This window comes from Antrostomus carolinensis, unplaced genomic scaffold (genome assembly GCF_000700745.2).
Source record: "Antrostomus carolinensis isolate BGI_N321 unplaced genomic scaffold, ASM70074v2 scaffold8936, whole genome shotgun sequence".
Taxonomy (NCBI): domain Eukaryota; kingdom Metazoa; phylum Chordata; class Aves; order Caprimulgiformes; family Caprimulgidae; genus Antrostomus; species Antrostomus carolinensis.
In genome coordinates this window covers 56,638-79,820 of record NW_010322518.1, presented here as the reverse complement: position 1 = coordinate 79,820, position 23,183 = coordinate 56,638, and the positions used below count along the sequence as shown (strand labels likewise).

Sequence of the window (23,183 nt, the reverse complement as noted above, 5' to 3'; positions counted from 1 at the left end):
AAAGAGCATTAATGTTTCACTGTGACTTTCTATACAGATTTCACAGGGAGACGTGATACATGTTTTCCCTTCAGCTGCATCTTCTCCGAGTGAAAGTAGCTCAAGTAATGCATAGTTTGGTTTGGCTATCAGTAGTGAGGGTTGTTTATTTTATTCCTCTCAGAGCCTTAATCTGAAGGGCTGAAGGAAAGGAGCAGGGTTTGTGGCAAACATTATTCTTTTGGCAGATCTCCAAGAGGAAGATAGACTGTTTGTTTTATCTTAAAGTGTTGTTAGTTCATGATTTATAGGATCAAAAGCCTTAGGGAGTATAAATTGGTTCAACTTAGATGAGTGGAATTGAAGTTAAAGGAAAAAAATAAAAAATTAATGTAATATTCTGGTCCAGAGTTGAGAAGGTTGCTATGTATCATGCCTTGGAGTGAATTGTATAGGCCACCAGATTAATTACAATGATGTAATATTTATCCAGGGACACAAAAGTTCATGATTCTTTGGAAACAAATAAAACACGCAACCATATGTCGAAGAACTTGATCTTCTCTGAAATATATTGGGTTTTGTCAGATGCAACCCCATTTAGAAGGGCATGTTTCCACCCTTAAGAGTTGTGTGTGCTTTTATGTTAGACTCCCTGTATTCCCTGAAACAGAAGTGTAAATTATCCCCCTGGGAGGGAGGGAGCAAACACAACCATTACAGAAGATGATGATGCATGAGGCTGAACTAAACTCAGTAAGACCTTACACTGTGCAATCTAATGAAGAAGCAAAGCATGGTTTGTAAACACAAGCATGTTTGGCATGTAAGCCGTTCAATTTGGATCCCTTTCTAGGTATGTACAGTGCCTGGCACAGTCCAAGGAGCAAATAGTGACAGCTGGCACAAAGCAGAAGCAGCTTTCAGGGTCTCCCATACTCCACACAGAGCAAGCTGTAAAACCAGGTCTGTCGTGATGTCAAGAACTAGGAGAGGAAGTAAAGTGAATGGAGGACCGGAGCTTTAGCTCGTGATACTAAACATGGGGACAGTCAAGCTTTCAGACAATTCCTCTGAACGTCCTGATAAAAATAGTACAAATCCCAAATTCCCAAGTGTGTCTTCTGTTAGCCTTACCCCACCTCCCCATGTCCTCTCCCTGAAACCACCTCCATGTACATGTGTCCTGTGCTACCTGGGGGTTCAGGAACCCTGTCACTGGCCCACTGCTCCAACTGACTTCACTTGCCAGGAAACATTACCAAGGTCCTCAAAGGGCTGTGGTCCATCCAGGTTGATATGGAGCTGAAACAGAAATGGGGAGTGCTGTGAGGCATCACAATTTGCATGCCATGTGGCAAACTACTTGCAAGAGTAGTAAAAGCAGGTAGATGTTTTGCTTTAGTATTTAATACTGCTTCTATTACCTTTCCTATGATTCTTTCTTGCCATTGACACAATCACGGAACTTATGTTGCAAATCTACAGATTGTACAAGAAGAACCTGAACATGCCCTACACAGGAGAAGCTGAAAGCATTACATAGCCCATTTAGAAAATAATTAACAGGCATTATCCCATGATAAAGACTCCAGAGTAAACTTCTGCTAAGACTGTTGTTTGAACATGTGGTAGGACACACATGGTTAGTCACAGTAAGTTGGAAAAATTAACTTACAAAAAAATGAGGAGAGAGTTTAAAGCCTCTTACAGCCTTTTGAGAAGAGGTGAAACACTTTCGTATTACTTGGCATTGGAAAGCCTCCAATCCAACAGGTGATTCACTGGGAAGATGCTGAAGATTAAGCTGTGAGGTGTCTGTAATCAGATCTCTACCTTTTGTGTTTCAGCACAGGATTATTTTATCAGCAGAATCTCTCTGTAGCTGAAATTCAGGAATATCATGGTTGTCCCAGCAGGATCCTTAGCACTTTCAAAGAATACATGGCCCTTCCGTTGCAAGATTTCAGAGGAAAACTGCAGCACTAACTCCTCTGTTTTTATTAAGCATTCTTAATCAGTTGGAAATTAAACAGCAAAATCTAGGCTGCCATTCTGGTCATTGCTCAACAGCAAATCATGAAGCTCTGCAAATCCCCACCTTATTCCTTGACCATGGACATCAGCTGACAGACAGACCTCTTCAGCTTTTTCCTTCCTTAGTTAATTCCTAAAAGAAAGGGGAGAAGACTAAAGCAAAAGCCTGAAAAACACTTTATAACCCCAAAAATTGTTTTTTCCAGTAGAGCTAAGTAGCAGATAAAGGTGTTTTGTTGAGGATAATAGATACTTCTGATGCTGGCGTCCAGTACATTTGTAGTTGTCATGGTTTTAACCAGCCAGCAGCCAAACACCATGTGGCGGTTCACTCACTGTCCCCCACCCTGGTAGATGAGGGAGAGAATTGGAGGAGTAAAGTTAAGGAGACTCGTAGGTTTAGGTAAAAACAATTTAATAATTGAAGTATAATAATAGTAATAATAATCATCGTCATAATCATAGAACTTACAAACAAGTGATGCACAATGCAGTTGCTCACCACTTGTTGGTCAACGCTCCAGCCCATTCCTGGCTAGCGATCCCAGAGGAGGGAAAATCCTGAAACCGCAATTCCAGAAGAAAGAAAGAGCTTCCCAGCCAACCCTCATCTATATCCTGAGCATGACATTGCATAATATGAAATATCCCTTTGACCACTTTGGATCTGGCTGTGCTCCCACCCAGTTTCCTGTGCACTTGCACACTAGCAAAGCATGGGAAACTGACAAGTCCTTGATTTCTTAGCAACAACTAAAAACATCAGTGTATTATCAACATCCTCCTCATGCCACATCCCGTACTAAATCCAAAACACATCCAAAGCACTAGTCTAGCTACTATGAAAAAAAAATAGATCTATCTCAGCCAAACCCAGGACAGTAGTTTATGTTGCTGGGTGCACTCTTGGAAATAAATTCCCCTTTTAGCTTTATAAAGATTACAGAGAAATTTCATCTTACTGAAGTGGTTTTGCAGCCAAAGATGAGGTTTCTTGAACAGTAATTTTTGGAAGGGAAGGAAAGCCTGGTGATACACACTGTTAAATTAAAAATTCATGACACTGTGGAAGTAACCTGGAAAGAGAAAGCTTAAATGACAACAGAAAATCAAGTGAAGGCAGGTTTTCCATCTCTTGCTAGGATAAGTAAACAGACACACACACATACTTTGTCTTTTTTCTGCCAAGCCTTTTTGCTACTGCTACTCCATCCCACCCTCTGTAGTACCACAAAAATTAATATTCTGTGAGTGTGTAACTTGCTGAGAGGAACCAATTAACCAAATATGCCTCCAGCATTGCCACGGGTCAGTTATTTGCAGGGCTTTCTGGCTTCCTCTAAGCAGTTAAGAGCAGTTAGAGTGGAAATGTGTCACTATAGTTGTATCAGAGAAAGAGAACACAGTGAAAGAAAAAGAGTGAGTCCATATATCTAAAATCTACACAAGTGCGTATGTTCTCACTGATAAATTTTAAAGTTTTTTCCTCTTGCTACATTGGTGAGGAAGATTGTCTTTGAAGAAAAAAACTTCTTTAGCAATCTGAAATGTATCTTGGGATAAAATGTGTGTTCTCAGACTTTTGTCCCTGCATATCTGAGCTTTTTTCTCCCCAGGATCTAACTATAGAGCACTTCTATACTAATCACAGCACTTCTTTACCTGGGATAGCATTGTTAAGGGCATGTGAGTCACTGGCCATTAATGCACTTGAAAACACACTGTGTGAATGGCCCAGCAATCTGTAGCCCATCAGCAAAATGTTCTGTGCCCTACTATTTGGTCACGGTTTTGAATGTTATTCTTCTAGCCAAATTGTAGCTGATTTTGTTATTTGGGATTTTTTTTTTTTAACCACATCTATAATCTGCGACAATATTTAACCCACTGGCTGCTCTAGCAATTATCTGAAAATCAGAACAATTTCTTTGAAACCTTTTCAGGTTAAAAACCAGAATTATTAATTCTGTTTCCCAAAGAAGAATCTCTAGCACTTTAATTTGATTGCATCAGTGGTCAATGAGCTAAAAGACATAAGGACTCACCAGAAATTCTACATGATGTAGTGTGTGAGAAAATGGCAATGAAATCACAAGCCCACATGGTCTCTAAAGACGCTGCGGTTAGCGACTGCCCTCCCTACAGCTCCTTACCCTGAGGAGGAGTTTTACAGGGGCAAGTGTAATTATACCAGATACAAAATAAGAGCTGTAGCTCAAGGAAGGGACTTAGGCTTTGAAGCAAATTCATAAGGCCAGGCCTAAAACCAAAACAACCTCCGCTCCTTCCTGAACAGACAGTTGCCCCACTCCAGCTGTGCAAGTACACAGGGATCTGCCAGCTGTGGAGTACAGGGTCTGTTGGGAAACATCCATCCCATTTTTAAAGCCTCTTGTGGCTGTTTAACTTGGTGGACTTGGGTTTAAGAGCTCTGGAGGGTTTGGACACTAGCTTTTCTTTGTTTTATAAACACCACTTTCTCATAATGGCAGAAAAGAGATTTTTCTTCTTGTTTTGTTTGTTTGTTTGTTTGTCAGTTTAGATCTGAAAGTAAATGCTGGCCACTTCATAGATTCATCATAGAATCATAGAAAGATCTGGGTTGTAAGGGACCTTAAAGATCATCCAGTTCCAAACCCCCTGCCATCAGCAGGGACACCTTCCACTAGACCAGGTTGCTCAAAGCCTCATCCAACCTGGCCTTGGACACTTCCAGGGAGAAGCAGCCACAGCTTCCCTGGGCAACCTGTTCCAGTGTCTGACCACCCTCACAGGAAAGAATTTCTTCCTAATGTCTAATTTCAATCTACCCTCTTCCAGTTTAGAGCCATTTCCCCTTGTTTTATCACTCCCTGCCCTTGTCAGAAGTCCCTCCCCAGCCTTCCTGGAGCCCCTTCAGGTACTGGGAGGCAACTATAAGATCTCCCTGGAGCCTTCTCTTCTCCAGGCTGAACAGCCCCAACTCTCTCAGCCTGTCCTCACAGCAGAGGTGCTGAGAGAGAGGTGCTTCCTATATGCTGTTCTGTAGTTAAGATTTCTTCACCTTTTTTGTCAGTGGAAGCAATTTCATATAATTTTTATTTTGACTGGAACATTATTTTATACACTATTTTTCCAATAAAATTGTGTTCAGCACCCACACTACAGTAAAGTAGCACACATGATGTTTAAAACTGCTCCCCTCCGAGGCACTGACATCTCCTGTAAGTCTGATAAACTGTAAGGTCATGCACAGCTGAAAAAAACCACCCCAGCTGGTAAGGCTGAGGTGGCTGTAGAAGCAAGGATTACATCTCATCCTCCTCAGCCTGGTTGGTGCAGTCATTTAGTGGCTGCAGCTGAGGGAACCTTGTTGGTTCCATTTGTAGGTTTCATTTAAGGGTTTTCCCCTTGACAACAAGGCTGTGGCACAATGACAGTTATTAGTGAGCCCGCAGGAGAATTGTACCAAACAAGCTTCAAGCTACAGTCTATGGCTATTAGTTCTTTAATTAACCTTGGGTTATGAGGAACTGCTGTAAAAGCCTCCACAAGCCTTCAGAGCTAAGAGTTTCTTCCCATAAAACCACTCCTTCCTAAAAATGAAGAAAGACATTTTCGCTGAGGGGTTTTTCCCTCTGTTATTATTGGAGCAGGGTGTTGAAACAGGACCAAGGTGACCAAAACACTACAACCCCTAGGAGGTTGCTAATAACACCAGCTCCATTTGCGCTAAATTGAAAGAAATTAATGGTTTTGGGGTTGGTTTTTTTTCTGTTACACCCTCTTCCTGGCCAGGTCATTGAGAAGGTGGTGAGACTATGTTGGCTGTTACTGAGAAAAAAAATACTGTTTTAATCTTAGAGTTGGAAAGGTATATTCCTTTGTACAGCCTGATAAAGCATGAGGTTGCAGTTAAAGCTAGACATGAAAGGCTCCTGCTACACTTACTGGAGGCTTTTCTTGAGGTAGGCAAACGGCATGATGGTCAACCATCAGTTTCAACAGGGCATGTTTTTTAAGCATCAGATTTTGGCTCTGGTTGAGTTCCCTGTAGAAGGTATGGACCTAGGAAAGTTTCACATGCATCCTTCTGAGACACACAAAGGGTCCAACGAGTTGATTGTGTGTGTGCTCTTCAGATGGGAGTCTACTGAATGAGGGCTCCTGCTTGCTCTAGTTTCAAATCCCTACAGAAGCTTTGCAAGTGGGGTTTTCCTCTGGACTCTGTGCTGTGCAACCTTGTACGTACTGCTTACAGTCCAAGGGTGCGTATATTTCAGAAGTCCTTTCTGTGTGCACCACAAAATCATAATCTCAGGCTCTCTACCATAAATCTTTCAGTATTGTGCATGCCTGTGAAGTAGATAACCAGAATCTTGTCCGTTGCCGTTTTGAGCTTTGCCAGTGGTTTGTAAGGTCTTCTGAGACCTTTCTGTAGAAGGGGCTGCTCACTCAGAAAGTGGTTTGAAATGTGTGAGTTTTTTTTCCCCCCCAAACATTTTTACCCACCATGACAAAGACATTTAAAAGGAAGCCTACTTTTGCTATTCAAAGCTGAATTGTCTTTCTCTGTGTTTTGTTGTATTGCATTTTAAATGACTGGACAAGTGTCTTTTAGAAAGAAGCTGGGTCCATGAAGCTGGTATTACTAACAGGGCCAAGAAGTCCTTCCTTTGCTAGCACCCCAAACAAGATCATCTATGCTGGCTGTGGTGGTTCTGCAGATCCTCTGGCGTTTTATCTGTGTGAATGTGGCTCCATTCGTTTCCCCTAAATTGTCCCTTAGGCACAGCACCAGCGCTGCCAGCAACCAGAGGAGCACAGAGCCAAAGAAGCCCTCTGTCCCCCACCACTGGCATGTTAACATCTAGCCTTGCTCTGAGCTGTTGGAGATTTAGAGCTTAGATGTAACAAGATTGTATTTTTGACAGTTTAACATTATGTGATCTATTTATTAACAGAAAGTGCTTTGATGAGGAAAGGTAACCTCGTTCTTGCCATTTCAGAAAGGGAATTGGCAAGCAGCACCCTTGCACACCAGGCAGCGTGGTGGCGAGGCTCTGCAAAGGTGATGTTCTTTGTGGGAGCAGATTTGAACAAATATTATTAAGCAGAATTATATCCTGCAAAGGAGGAGTTGGCAGGAGATGTAAATATACACCTCCTAGGGAGGGCTAAAATGCAAACCAGAGTGTAACTGCACAGTCACACAGTCACACATATATTCGTGACCATGCAAAGCACTGAGTTATCTGCAGGACAAGGGAGTTAACATCTGCTTTTTGAATGTTTGCATGTTTGTTATGTCCAGTCCCTCCATAAATATGAGGGTGTTCTCCCATGTCTATAAAAAAGACATGAGTCATAATTTTCATAAAGTATGGGACATTTCAAATGTATCAGGTTTTGGGTGTCCCACACAAGACAACTGACAGGGCTTAATTTGCACATAGTGGGTGCTACAAAGGAAGCTTTTATGGGTGCATTGAAGTTGCCCACTGCAAGCCGTGGTTACTTTGCCAGTCTTCTGTCCTTGAGGGTATATAATACCATGTAAAACTAAGCCAATTGTTTCGTACTAGTATTTATTTTTGGGAGCCAGTGACTAAGTGAATAAAAAAAAAAAATGATAGATTAATGCCAGCTTCATTTAATCAAGTAAAATTACTGAGCAAAGTCCCTGCCCTGCTTTCCATACACTCCACACATTCCTCCTTCTGCAAGAAAAAAGGCTGTCCTTCCCTGTAGTGCCTTGTTTGAGTAAACTTCCTCCTCTGCTATTGATAATGCTGGTGAAGACATGTTGGTGACCTTGTTTAATGTGTTTATTTTAACAGACAAATTTTGGTATTGTCGACTTTCACCTAATCACAAGGTCTTGCACTATGGAGACTTGGAAGAAAGTCCCCAGGGAGAAGTTCCCCATGATTCCTTGCAAGATAAATGTAAGTCACGCACAAAGATGGTGCTACTTTTAAAGTTTTTTTAATGTTAGTTCCTCTTTATAACTTGTAGCAGGTTTTTCTTTACATGGAATGTTATCAACAGCTCTGTTTATGGAGAGAGAATGCAGAGGACGTTTCTTCCTGCATTCAAACACCTCTCTCCTGGTTTTGGCAAGTGTATATGAGGACTGAGCTCAGCTTTCCAACGAGTTTAGAATTTCATTCAGTTTGGAAATGTCATGCCTTTCATGGGGAGGAACACAGTTTATTTTCATTGCTTAGATAACTGCAGATGTCAAATAAAAATACTTGGGCATATTCGGACCATTTCCTATCCGCAGAGACAGATAGCAGAGACAGATTTCTTCTGTGGCAAATAGTTTAGTGACTGGAGGAGAAATCCGTGGCAGGCAGAGATCTTTTTCATTATCACAGGGAGTGGACTTAAAGATGACACATTGCTGTGAATAATATTGAGAGGACCTCACCATTACTGTGTACCCAGCTGGGAGAGGACATGCTTCTGTGAGAACTCCTATCAGGGGATTTATTTGGATTTTTTTAAATGGATAAAAGTAATTTTGAAGCCCTTCAGAAAAATCATACTCTTGTGATGTTTTCTTCTTTGCCCTTGAACATGAGTTGTAGAGGTTTAACCTGCAATCCTGGGAAAGATTTTATGAGAAAGGAAATAATGACCAGTGTAGTCATTCTGTCACAAGAATGTAACTTCAAGAAATCAAACATTCAGGAAGGAATAATTTCTTTTTCTTCTTTTCTGAACCTCCATTAGTAATAAATGCCATTCTTGACATTATCAAATTAGACACGCTTGTACAAGCATTTCACTTGGTAGCTCCACTTCTTTCATGGAATGGCAGTAAGACTTAATTTTTCAGAAGTTGGAAATTTTTCCAGCCTGAAAATTGAGAAAGGAGAAAATCAGTAATTTAAATTTTCCTGGGTATTAGTAAAACAAAGAATTGTTTCTCTTTTCTGCTCCCCCAACCTGTCTCCAGGCAGCACCTTTTAAAATTTCTAAGTGCTCCCAGATGCAGCCTGGGAGGGCAAGAGGAAGATCCTGTCTGATGCTGGAGCCCTGGCAGTTCACATTCCCTTGTTTTCATTGCCTTACAGATTGCCTCAAGGATGTTTCGTGCTCTTACTGCAGTCTTGGCAGAACTGTAGGACAGGGGGTCACGTTGCTGCATTGGCACTGGAAGAGGCTGTTTTTCTGGACAAGGCTTAGAGAAATAGCCCTTGAATGTTAGAGTAGCGTCAGAATGTCAGAAGAAGAATGAAGGTCACACTTGAAGCTCAGGCACAGTTAGGAGACCAGCAGTTCCCAGATTTGTTTGCTTTGGGCACACTTCCTCGCTCAAACTTCTGACCCTGACTGCAAACTTCATCTTGTATTTGCATTTCACAGAATCACAGAATGGTTTGGGTTGGAAGGGACCTCGGGAGATCATCTAGTCCAACCCCCATTGGCTGTGGAGCCTACTGAGGAATGTCAGGATCCCATGGGAAGAGAAGGCTCCTACTTTAGAAACCACTGGGCCAGACCCACATGTTCACTGTGCATGCCCACTGGCAGAGCAGATACTGGTGCAGTTTGAGAAGGATAAGGTTGATTCATCAATATCTCAGGTTTTCAAGCTATACAGGATATGAGATTTACCATAGTGCCACCCACATTAGAGTTTAATTAAACAGAGTTGAGAATATTGCAAGATGCAAGATTATAAAGTGGCACTATTGTTTGAAACTGTCAGGTCAAACTGGCTTGGGAATTTTACAGAACATTTTCCAGAAATACACTCGTGTTCTTTGGATAGACTTATATTGAATTTTGAACTATTAAGGTCTGAATATGATGACCAGATTGTCAGCATTTGGGAACAGGTCAACAGATGAAAGAGAATAGGTAAAGGCAAATAGACTCCAGCTGGGACAGAAGACAGTTGCCATCTTTCTCAGGGCTTTATCTGTTGTGAGCACATCACATCTGTGCTCACACCCTCCAACATCTTGTAGTCAGCTTCTGATACCATCTGAAGTCTATGATTCTAGTTGTCCAAAGCAAGGAATAGGCCATGCTCCAGATAAATAAAGATCAGGATGTCATACCAGTCTGTGATCTCCCATAGTAACTCCATTCCAGATCACAGAGATCTGGAGAGTGTATGAAACCTGGAGAAAAGCCTTCTTGGTTGAGAAATCTAACTTGAGAAAACTCCACCTTAAACAATCAGAGAAATGTTTTTTCTGAGCATCTTCAGGAAACATCAGGAACTCTTTCCTCCTAAGAAGACCTTTCTGCCATAGTTGCAGTCAAGTATCTTCTGGACTTTCCAGTTTGTCCTAGCTCACTTTCTCCTCTCAAAAATAATATCTCTTCTTCATCAAAAAGTAGGGTAGTGTTAGAGGCAAAAGAATTCATCTGGGTCACAGCATGAAATGCTGAGACAAAAGGCAAGAGAGGTTGAGTAGTGAAGAGCCAAATAAATTTCATTTCTTTCAGTTTTCCATGCAAAGAAAGTCCTTTAAAAATGTCTGGTATATCTCTTGCTATCCTTTTGACCATAGTGCTGAGGTAATTTGTCATAAAATAAATAGTGTTGCTGTACCCAGCAAATGCATTTCTCCTCTCCAGTATTTCCATTAGAGTTTGTAAAGAACTGGGCAGTAACGGACTTTCAGATTATTATGCTGTTCTAGATATCTGATGTTTTTGCTCAGCCACAAGGATAATGGATTATTTATAGATTGTAGAAACTGTCACTCACTGACCATACTGTATTGTGGAGCATATAGATTCTCCATAATGTAATTACCATTGGAAAATTGACTTCCACTTGAAACTCAGGAAAATTTATCTTTATGTTCTAGTGACCTCACTCTGTGAGTGGCAGCAGCTTCCAATACTTGTTTCTTACCCTTTTTTTTCTTTTTTTTTTTTAATGATTTCTGATCATTTCACATTTTAAAGCAATTGGAATCGGGTCGTTATAAGCCTTAGTAGTCCTTATTCCTGTTAATACCAGAAAGCCACTAAACTGCTGATGGAAATGCAGTAGAAAACTGTTTGAAAAATTCATAGAGGCGTTAACAGAAGAACAACAGCATCAAGTGAGGTAGAGTCCAATTTGCCCAGTGTTCTCTTTAACTGGGTGCCTAGGAAAAGAGCAACAACAGGGCAGGCATATTGCATTAGTAAGGCAGAAAACAGTGTACATTTTCTAGATACACAAATACACATAAAAACTAGCCAGGCACAGGTACACATCTGTATGAAACACTCTTAGCCAAAGTAGTATCAACAGACAAGAAAAAGCACGCTCAGATTTTTATCCAGATGCCTGAAATTGTGTCGAGACTCACTGATTCCTATTTTAGTTGTTTTCTTTGGGTTTTCTTTTTTACAACAAGCTGGAAATGGCAAAGGAAGTGGCAATTTTAACACATTGGTCTTGCCTCTTTTTAGACTCTCTAGCTTTTACACACCTTGGTTATAACTCATTTGCTGGTTTTTGCTTTTGTTTCTTTTTAATGCAGTGCCAGTGGCAGATATAAAAGCTGTTGTGACTGGGAAAGACTGCCCTCACATGAAGGAGAAAGGAGCTCTTAAACAAAACAAGGTATGGTTCTCAAACTGTTACGAACACACACCCTGCAGAATACAAAGCTTATCAGCTTGACCTTCCCTGAAGTAAGACAGGTATTTTTCATTCCAGCCTGCCACCTTTCTGTGTATGCACACACACTTTGTTTTCACCTCAGACCATCTGAGTTAAAATATTAGGACAGTCTACACTCCTTTACTCAGATTTCATGGTAGATGTGCATCGTGATATGCCCAGAGCACATTAAGTTAGTCTTTAGTAGTGGTGTCTTCTACCTCTAAAGTAGTTTAGACTGCTACTGCAGAGCACCGGTGACTTTTGGTACCTCCTCCTGCATTGTCTCTGATAAATAACTCACTTGTTCCAGCTGTATTCTCTGATGAGCTCACATTCAGTGAACACTGGCACATGCCACATTTGCAATTAATGTCCAACTGATGATAACATCAGGTCCAGTCAGGTAGAAAAACAACTGCCAACAAAAGGATGTGAGGTAAATGCTTGGCAATTAATGAGGTGTATAAAGATGTGTTCAGCCAGTGCATTTGGGGAAAAAAAAAAAAAACATGTAGGAGACAATGGTCAGCTTAAATTAGATTTATGTTCCTTTTCCGAGTTTCAGACCAACAGCTGTGAACTGACAGCAGGACTCAAATTGTACAATGCCAGAACCTTGCAGAGTTTTTGTTAGTAAGAATTGCCGCTACAGCAAGTTACTGGCAAAGTCTGACATCTTTGGTAGTGATGATCTTCATGCCATATTGTATGAGGTATGTTCATAAGCTTTCCATCAGGTCGTGCTGTCTGACCTTACAAGAAGGAGTGAGACACTAATAATGTTCTAGACCACACCCTGTGGTCTGGGAACCAGAACAGAGGATTTCAATCAGAATTTCTAGTTACCTGAAACTGAGAAATTTGAGGTCAAATTAGAAAGATATTTTGACGGACAAAATAGTAAAGAGTTCCTGCTTCAGCACGTTAAAAATAAAATGTATGCATTTAGTTTTCAAATAAACACCGTAAAAAGCAGTTCTGGTAGGAACCACAGAAAATGAAAAGGCACTGTCAAAACTACATCACACAACTGTTGCATCTTCATAGCCACAACTTTTCTTCCCTTAACTACACGCAGATACGCAGAGCATCTTGAGTATTCTTTGCATGTGTTTCTCATACATGAGTTGCTTTTATCAGGATACCATCATCTCCTTTCAGCATTGGCTTTACATGAGTGGAAATAAAAAAGTCAAGCCAAGCCAGGAAAAAGAAAAAAAATCCCAGGGCTATTTTTCCTTGATGATTTTCTGAATCAGGGCATTAGCACACACGCACACAATAGATTGCATACAACTCCTACCTCATCTTGCAGCTGAACCATCAACAGCGTTTGGCTGGGGCATTTATATGATGTATATGAAGTATTTTTAGTGCTTCCTTGTCTTAGGACTCATGTCCGCACAAAAAGGAAAGATGAGGAAAAGGAAAGCAGTGGGTGGCAGTGATGGAAATGTGTCATTTTTATGGGGCACTGATGTCTAGTTCGTATTTAATGCTATATAGCAATGCTGCAGATGAGTTTGTCCTCAGTCCAATCACCACATTTCCTCAGGTAAAACGGCTTTGAACTGGCATAAAGCTGCTGGCTGGGAACGTAAAGATCAGGAGTTGATAGGTAGCGTGGCTGCATCCATAGCTGGAGTATTCCATTTGTGACTCCAGCAATAATAATTATGATGTTTTTACAATTCCTGGTGTGATGGGGAATTTGAGGGGTTTGTTGATTGTTTTGTTTTGTTTTTTCTTTCCTCAATTCCTTGTTTTTTCCCCTGAGAATCACAGGATTTTTGAAATTAGTTGTCATCCCAACCAATCTGTCATGCACAATATTACAGATGCTTAACTGACATCAGAGGAATAACACATCATTGTTTGTGGAGTACCAGGATAGTATGGACAATGAAATGAAATTTTTTTTAAAAACAAACAAACAAACCACACACAGAATGGAATTTGGCTGAGTTTGGTGTATGAAACCTTTTACTTCCTGAAATTTCACAATCAGTGATATATTTTTTAAGAGGCTTTTTCATCCTGTGCTTTCTTTGTACATATATAATGACCACCTTGATGTTTATTCATTGGCAGAAAAGAAAATTGAATGGCAGAATGCCACTGCTATGAGCATAGCTGGAATTCATAGTATGTCCATAACAAAGGCTTCAGCATTTCTTCATTTGCCAGCACATGGCCATTATTCTTCCAGTGGGACCATTTAGAAATAAACAAGAGTTAAACTGAACTGGAATTTGCATGCATATGAAGCTGGAACGACTTGATAGGACCAAACCTGAATCTATGGTTGTTCATCATGCTTGTGTTTTTAAATTAGGTTTAATTTCAAAGCCTTCATTTCTGACTCTCGAGTAATATTAATGAATTTCAAGGAAATGAAATATATTAGATTTTTGTAGCCTTCAAAAAAAACCGTGAAAGAATTTGGAAAAAACATTGTAATGTATTTCTAAGTGTTCTTCTATCACCCTTTATTGCCTGATGTGGCAGACTTCAGGCTTGGTGCCTTTTTACACAGCAGAAATGGTTCTGCTCACTTCCCTCTTCTTCTGCAGCTTCTCTTTTATTTCATGTTGGTTGAAGAAGTTCCCTGCCACTGCATGTATAGATAGTTCTCTGGGGGATGATCTTCTGTCTCTGGCAAGCAAACTTAACAATGACTGTGGTCTCAATTTTCAGCAAAGACGGGGTTGTTTTGAGGATGTTGATGACAGAGTAAGCAGAGAGTAGGGAGGTCATTTCAAGTGCATGGAATCATCATCATCTGTAGGCACCTAAAATGCCTCTTCATCAAAAACAGCTGATCTCTGGCCCACGTGAGGGACCAGTAGAGATTGCAGGAGGGAGAAGCTCTGGGCTGGGGAGAGCAAGCTTCCCCTCATGCCACATGCAACAGCTTTTCCTGCAGAGTAGAAACCCAGGAGTGGGAAGTGTCCACCAGCAGGTGCACAGTCTCTTGTTTCCTGTTTTCAGTGAAGCTCGAAAGAGGGCACGTTGTGGGTCCCAATGCTGTTACCTTTGACAAGCATCTAGAGAAGGGCAGAGATCTGAAATGTGCAAGGTGGAAGGACTTAGAGGTGTCAAGGGAGTGAGTTCAGCAAGTTGAGGTGGGGGAGGAGGAAAGCAAAACAGAAGGAAGGAGCAGGTTAGAAGGAATGTAAGAGAAGAAAGACCGGACTGCAAAAGAAACTGGTGGAAAAAGCTGGATTGTAAAATGACTTTGAGAAAGGTTGAGAAGTAGGACAGAAAAAGGAGGAGAAAGCCAGAGGTGGCTGATGGAGACTGACCAGTTTTTCTTCAGGAATTACCAATTCCTCAAAATCACTGGTCATTGATGGGAACATAACAGAACTGGGTGGGGGTGCCTGACAAGCCAGACAGCTCAACCCCTGAGACCTCCATCGGTGTGGAGGGCCAGCTGGAAACTCCAGCTCTTTAGGCTTCCATTTTCCATGACAGTTTGCTGTGCATGAGGCAACAGAGATGCTGGCAGCTGGAAGCTGTAATTCCTGAGCCTTTAGTCTCTCCGCAGCAGCCAGCAAAGAAGCTGAACTGGAACTGGGGCTGCCAAACTCTCACTTTCCCCCATGAAGAGAAGCTTGGTGCCCTGAAGGTAGCCCTTTCTCATTCTCTGCCTGACTGGGAATGACCAAGCCCATGGCTCCCTGGGATATTCCTCTTTCAGGCAGGGTTTTTCTCTCCTTTTCCTTCCTTTGAGATGAACAAAAACTTCAATCCCTTGGAATTTCCCAAAGGACAAACATACAGAAGCCAGGCCTATGGGATTGTTGTTGACCTTGATGAAATTCAGGAATGTCATAGTAGAGTGGTACAAGCCCTTTTCTCAGTGATATATTTTATTTTCACAATCTCGGTTGCATGACTTGGCATGTTCTGACAGTAATTTATAACACTGAGAAGATAATGCCAGGTTTGTGTGGGCAGAAGTAAATTTGTTTCTGTAATGAGGGACAATCCCTCTTAATAAGGTGTGGCTGAGACACATGCCTAAACCACAAAAAACTGCGTGAGCCATTTGTTTGCTGAGTGCACCAGCACTATTGGTATCTGCAGCTTCCATGGGGTTTTAACACAGACTTGTCTCCTGCAGCAAGTCGAACCTAATAACTGAACTCAAGGAAACCAAGAGCATTTCCCATGAGAAGCCTGGTCTCTGATCATCCAAGGTGATCCCTAAGGATTGCAAGTTTTATGAATCACACAAGTTCAAAAATGAAATAACTCTTACTGAAATCCAAAGACCTATGTCTGTTTCAGACCAGGAGATCAGGTAGAAATCTGGAGCAATGTAGATGATTAAGTCCCTGCGGTCAATAATTCCACTTTAAAACTTACTGCAGCAAACTTAAGAAGCCTCGCTCTTGTTGCTGCTGGCAGCGTAGGGACTGTCATCAGCTGAGAGTCAGCAAAGGCCATCGGTATTATGGGGCTCAGGAAGCCAAGAGGCAAAAAGAACAGGACATATAATGCAGATCAAAGTAGTTATGAGTCAGCACTGTCCTCTGTAACCGGATCTCTTTTCCACAGAGCTGTTACATCTGCATCAGCTAGCTTACAGGTTGTGAAGTCCTTGTAACGGCACTTAGCGATGTAGGTGATGATAACACAACATCTTTATGTGCTCACTGCTGGTCAGTGGAAGTTAATTATTTATTCAAATTGGATGGGTTTCCCCATAGGCATCCAGGTCCAAGTGACTTTTAGGGAAGCTCAGGGCTTAATGAATTCACTTTGCCACCTTTAGAAATTCCATCTTCAATGCTGAAGGGAAAAAAGATTATTGTTTTTTTCTTTTCCCAAGATTGATTTGGGTCTTTCTGATGAAGTAACCCAGATAGTTCAGTTTAACTGAAAGTGCCAATTCTGGTTCAGGTAGAGACAAAATGACAGAATTCTCTTGAGAATGAAAAATTTAACAGATTTCCAGCAGTGAAAAGAGCATAAGTATATATCAGGAGATTAACTGTCCTGGCAAGATTTTTGACATGGGGAATCAAACATTGCAGAACTTTGCAAGTTTAATCTATACAAATTGAAGAAACCATGGATCTTCATGAAGAATTTGTTCCAAGTGTACTGTTGTGGGTTATACTGATTTTAGTCCTTGCCATTGCCTAGCTCAAATCCAAACTCAAATGCTAAAGTAATCAATCCGTGACCGAGTGAAGCTCCAGTCAGCACTGAGGTGGGTGAGTTTGTTTTGACTGAAGCATCTGTGTTCGGGTTCTTGCTGTGCCAGTCTTTTGCAATGGTCTGGTACTGCTGTAGCTTTGGCCAGGCAGGAGAGTGCCATAACTTATTTTTCCACTTGTTTTGAGGAATAAGTGGTAGGAAAGAAAGTCATGCCTCTCTCATGCACCATTAATATCTGGTTCTTTGTATTCCAGGAGGTGCTAGAGCTTGCTTTCTCTATATTGTATGACTCGAGTGGCCAGCTGAATTTCATTGCTCCAGACAAGCATGAGGTAAGTCAAGTTCAGACTACAGAAACTTCTTTGGAGCCCTCTTAGTTTCTTTATGGCAGCAGCCCATTTTATAAGAACATAAGAATGGTCATCCTAGCACAGAGTGTAGGTCCATCTAAACCTGTGTCACCTTTCACAACAAACTGAAGGCAGAGAGGTTAGTACAGGAACAAGACCTTCTGCAATTTTCATGCATATCCTGAACCACAGAAGGAACGTGTTTTGTGTTTGTACATCATAGAGCACATGGGGGTCCAAGTTCAAGGTCAGTGTTTCTAAGCCTTACTGAAATATGAACCATAAGTAAGAGAAAAAAGAGAGCTTGGGCAGACCCCACAGTTTCCACAGACCTTGCTCACCATTTCCTGCCGTAGTAAAGATTTCTCCTGATCTGGTCTGTCCCGGAGGATTTTTGCTGTGTGTTCACTTTAGTGAACTTTAATTCAACACCAAAGTTTCATATAGCCACACTCTTAAAGAATCACTGCCATCCTCAGCTCATCTTGTCGATGTCAATATAATCAGGGGAGATTATACAATTGTTGAGTCTCAATTTCAGCCAAAAGCCTGTGTTCTCCAAGAATAGCATATGCACTTATTCTTAGTTTCACATTGCTTAAGACCATTCATGACAGATGGTCATAGAAGGTCCTCTTTTGCATGTCCATAGGGCATTTTTTTGCAATGGGTCTCACTTGTATGAAGGCAAAACAGAATGACAGCCTCCACCCTGCTTCCTTGCCTTACTTGAAAACACAAGGAAATAGACAACATCATTGCCTTTTGGAAGGTGATGGAACTAATTTACCTAATGATGTGGAAGCCTTGGATGTCTTTCTCTCAAAGAACTTCCAACTAAAGATTTATCAGAATGCACTATATTAAAAATAAAGAAGGAATAAAGGTTTTCCTTCTTATTTCTAAAGCAACAAGAGTTGGTGTTCCATTTGCACATTTATTTGGTGGTGTCACATTTGGTCCCAGTTCAGGACACTGTGTAAAGATGATGAAACACAGAAGATTGCATTAAGCTGTGTTATACTGTAGTGTTATTAAACTGCATGAAATTTCATTACAAGTGAAGTGCATTTATATTGCTTCAACATTTGTGATTCTGGATTAAAACCTTCAAATAAACGTTCATTTTAGGGGAGGAAATTAAGTTATGCTCATGTGGGTTTTCCTGGGGATTAATATTAATATTTCAAATATGTTCATTCCAGGGAAATATTTGCTGGTCAGTTTTGACCTAAGAGAAAGCAGCAATAGGATCCCAGGCATAATGTGTCACTAGAGCTGTAGGTCTAAGCAAAGCATGATTGTCTTCATCCTCTGAACTGAACATATGTTAGATGCTTTTGATAGAAATTCTCCAGAAACTGGATTCTAGTCTGTTTCAGCTCATAAGAAAAAAAAGGTCATGAAAATCAACAAATATGGGGGGCACTTGTATCTCAAATGTAGCCTACACTCCACTGATGGGCAGCAGCATTCTGAGATCCACTAACCCAATTGCTTGTGGTTAAGACACCTATTATCTTTATTTCTCTTTTTGATCTTGTGCAGCTTCTTTGAAACGAAATTAATATGTTAAAAAAAAAAGAATGGCCAGAGGCAGCAGTCTCTGCTGCTGCTTGACAGTTCCCAGGGGCAACTCGCTTCCTCTGTACTTTTCCATGGCCTACAGGAAAGTGAGTTGTAATTAAAGCAAGAAGTGCACATGTTCAGAGGAAGCACCCACAAGGAAAAGCATGACTCTTCATCAAAGTCAGCTTGTCAATAGAAGTGCTAGTTTAGCAGCGTTGTCAACTCAGGAGATTTGGTGGGTGACATCTCAAGATTTAGTTAGCTTTGTGTGAAGCACCAGGAATGATGTTAGTACGTGACAATTTCAGGTCAGGCTTACAGGGTTGTTTTTTTCAAGCACTTCTACAGTCCTCATGATTGTAGAATGAGGTCTGAATGTGGGAACTGAGTGTGTCCTAAAAACAAAAATTGAACAAGGATCATAGGATGATTCAGATTGCAAAGGACCTTGGGATGTCCCCAGTCTGACCTCCTGCTCAAAACAGGTCAGCAATGAGCTCAGACCAGGTTGCTCGGTGCTGCATCCAGATGGATGAAGCCTGAACAACCTTTATGATTGCTGGTTCCACTGATTTGATTCTCAAGGTAGTTCTTTAATAAAATCTCATTACTGGACCAATATCATTGAGATTTGGACCTCGTTCTTACACACTTAAGTCTGGCAATATCCTCAGCCATCTGTTGGAGCATACTGCTAGCCAGAGGATTCAGCACTGTGAGATCACTCTATCGTATTTGGTTTTCATTTAAATACTAATAACTGGTTTCAACTGCATAGCAAAAAGGTGGATTAAACTTATCCTTGATTTTTGACAGAGAAACTGATGAGGGAGGCTATAATTAGGTTTCATTGGAGTTTTATGAAAATGAATCTGTAGTAAATTAATTTTTCAGTGGCTCTTAGTCTGTTTTGCATATTAAAAAAAATTAAAAGCTTCTGAATGAATGCCTCTGTTTTTCCACCATCTCATTAGGATTTCTCTCTGCTCAAGATGTACAGGAGTTTAATTAGATGTACTTGCCAATATGGAAATGAGAGAGGAAGCCCCTTTTCCAGGCCATTGCCCTCATCTAAATTGTGACCAGAATTTGGTTGCTGTGGGCCCTGAATGAGTTACATCTGGAAGAGGAGAGAAATGCATTTCTGCTTTCTGGCTCACTGGGAATCTTCCCCAGAGAACGCACTGGCCATACTCACTGAGCAGGTGATGGACAATTCACGTCAGGGGCTGCATCTGTTGAATGGATGCTCTGTGCTTCTGTAACCTGAGCACATCCTTTTGCCTTTCTCTTCCTTTCCTCCATGTGAATTCTGGGAAAACTTTCCCAAAGAAAACTTTCAGTCACTTATAAAAAATTATAGTCTGTTACAAAATAATTGCATTTCTAGGATAGCTTCTTTCTTTTCACGGTGTTCTGCGGACACTCCACAAAAATTGCATGCTTTAAAAGTCTTCAGTGACACACTTCGAGAGCCTAGAATAGGCAGGCTAAGTTGTTTCTACGTGTTCACAGGACAGCCTGAACCCTAAAGTCTCTTCTATATAGCTAATCTCCTATTAAAGCTGCAGCTTGGCTTACCAACACCCTGGGTGAAATCCTAGCTCCGCTTCGGTTCTGTTACCGACTTAAATGGGTCGGATTTCACTTTGGATGTAGAAGTGTGTTAACCATCCTATTTTAAAAATATGCCCTTTTTCTGGATGAAGACATACCCCAAGAGGGGGTTCTCTCTCTCTCTCTCTCTGTTAAAAATAATCCTCATTTCTGCTGTAGGATGAAGTCAACCATGGCTATCTTTAAACTTGGCAATATCATGTAGCAAATGGTCAGCTAAATTTAATATCCATTTTTTGGCATGAAATCTAGCAGAGTTATTTGTAAGATAAAAATGCGGTTACAGTTGATTTAATTTTCTCCTGCAAACTAGGACATGAGTTCATGATTGAAATCTTTATTTTTGGATGATAGCATTTGAGTACTTCTGTTCATGGTTGAATAAATGGCTTGTAGTAATAAATGGAAGCGACTTACTTGATAGAAATTGACTCTAGATCACCAATCTCCCTTGGGTTTGTTCCTTATTTAAAATGGTTATTCAGCCCATGTTTATTTATCTCAAGGTGTCAGCTGGTGGGAAAGATGGCATCTCCTGTTAGGAAAAAGCTGACAATAAGGAAGGGGGTTTAGAGGCCAGTTCAGCATTTGTGGCATTTAGAATTACATCACGTAGCCTGGCATTTAATTTGCATGAAAGACAGCATTGACTGACTCTTCTGGTTTTCACAGTATGTGATTTCATGTAAAATAGTGGTAAGTAGGCATAGATACGTGAGAGCCTGTCTTTGTGTAGGTCAATTAATACCACTTAATCTACAGGAAAGCAAACCACGATAAAACTAGGTAGTTGATACAGGATTTCTTCTATAGAGAGTCAAGAAGGATTCCGGGTGGGATTCTGTTGACCTAACTTAGCTGTCTTGGAATTCAAAATTTAGTGTAAGATAATCAGGCTTTTTCTGTAAGTATTGGGGAAAGAGAAAGAGAGGGTGACAAGGAGGTATCTTCAGAGGATCATTGTCCTAAGTTCAGTATTGTTCTTTTTCCCATAATTATTGAATAATTCAAGAAGAAGTTTGGAGGAGATACCTAACTATCAAACAACTAAATGTTGTAATTTCTTCCCATTTTTAGGGAATTGTTTGCCCATTTTCTGAGCTGTTCAGTGGAACATGTCTTCTCCATGATACGAGCTAATAGAATGAATCAACCTGATTTTAGGTCTCTTCATAAGTCCCTATGGGAGCAGTAACTGTAGAGGACTAGAGCAGACAAGCAGTTTGTGTCCAGAAGGTCTATTAATGATCATGTTTCTCTTTTCCCTGTGCAGTATTGTGTATGGACCGATGGGCTGAATGCCCTCCTTGGGAAGGATATGTTGAGTGATCTAACGCGGAACGACTTAGACACGCTGCTCAGCATGGAGATAAAGCTACGCCTCCTTGACTTGGAAAACATACAGATCCCAGATGCTCCCCCACCTATCCCAAAGGAGCCCAGCAACTACGACTTTGTTTATGACTGTAACTGAGGCTGCCACTGAAACTTGCTTCAAAACTGGAAATATTGTAACTGGAGAGATATTAAAAAGAAAAAAAAAAAAGAAGAGTGTGAGGAAAAAAGAAACCCACTTGTGCACCTTGGATTTTGGCTTTGGGGAGGGATGTAGAAACACTTGCATTCCTCCCTGTTCCCTGCATCACTTCCTTCCCCATTCCCATCTTCCCCATTGCTCATCCAAATCCACATTGCTTTAATTAACTTGTAATTGCAGGCTGTTGGCCTTGCTTAAGGCAAAGACTGCCACTAAGAAGCACCCTCCCGAGGACTTTTTTTACATTTTTAATACTGGAATAGACATTCTTAACTAAAGGACGATGTTATCAAACTGCATGCCTGTGAAACCCACTTGGCAGGGCAGAGGCTTTAACTGGAAGGAGGAGGGGGAGGTAGGGAGCAGAAGCAGCTACTGTAAGCAGAAGATTTCCCCAGACACTCCCAAGAGTCTGCTCACAACTGAACCCAATGCGATGATGAAAGTCGTTAACTGCTTCCCAGTGCTTGCACCATTCGTCACTGTCATTATTCTTTCCACTGCATCTCGACTCTTGCCACCAGCCTTCACCCAACTGATGGGCTCCCAGAATGGAAAGTCTGCAGGTTTTTGCTGTACCATACGCTGCAATGCTGCAACAGCTTTTAACTTCTTTTCCCTCCAGCTCTGAAATAGCCCCGCACTAGCAGATCACTCGCACAACCTCTGTATGAAGCCACTAGTGTGTCCCATCCCTATAGCATAATTTCCTAAGCCTCGGTTACCTCTCAAATTGGCTTGTTGCTATTCAAAGTGATTTTGATTTCCTTGGTCCAAAGTTCAACAGTAATTTCCACAAATGAATTACAAGCGCCAAACATCCAGGTTTACATTGTTGTCATTGCTACAGTGTTATGAATTTGCAAGGGATTTTTTTTCTACGGGTTCTGATTTTTTTATTTTATTTTGCAAAACAAATATATTTAATGAAAACTAATTTCATTGTGAGTACTTTTGGAGGACAATATTTTTACTTAATTTCCATTTGGAACATTTGCCCTGAAGGGAAAAAAAATAATATTTCCCTTCAACTTCACTGTTGAATAAAAATCTGAGTTGTGATGATTCTTGGAACTTTGTTTTTCTTCTGAATTTGTCTTTTCTTCTTTATGGTTCCTAGCAATTCTGAAGTGTTTGGTACAAAGAGGAGAGGGAAGGGTGGAACCTTTCTTATCTGCAGCTGATTTAATTTGCTTATTTGTTTACTTGTGGTGACAAGGATGAGATGCATCCAGAGATCTTCATTGCCATGGGTACATGGACCTTCCTGTGAGAAGGATCCTTTGTGAAATCCTTTATTTGTGTGAATTCC

General features: G+C 40.9%; 1 protein-coding gene across 1 annotated transcript in view; it reads left to right on the top strand.

Moving 5' to 3' along the window:
* Window positions 1–22,938, top strand: part of LOC104526722 (engulfment and cell motility protein 1-like) — a 30,266-nt gene extending 7,328 nt beyond the window's left edge. Inside the window, exons 3-6 of the mRNA XM_010170262.1 lie at window positions 7,836–7,943; window positions 11,502–11,584; window positions 17,053–17,130; window positions 21,608–22,938. Coding sequence (XP_010168564.1) covers window positions 7,836–7,943; window positions 11,502–11,584; window positions 17,053–17,130; window positions 21,608–21,808 — 470 coding nt within the window. The 3' untranslated portion in view covers window positions 21,809–22,938. The remainder of the gene's footprint in view (window positions 1–7,835; window positions 7,944–11,501; window positions 11,585–17,052; window positions 17,131–21,607) is intronic.
* The last annotated feature ends 245 nt before the right edge of the window (window positions 22,939–23,183 follow it).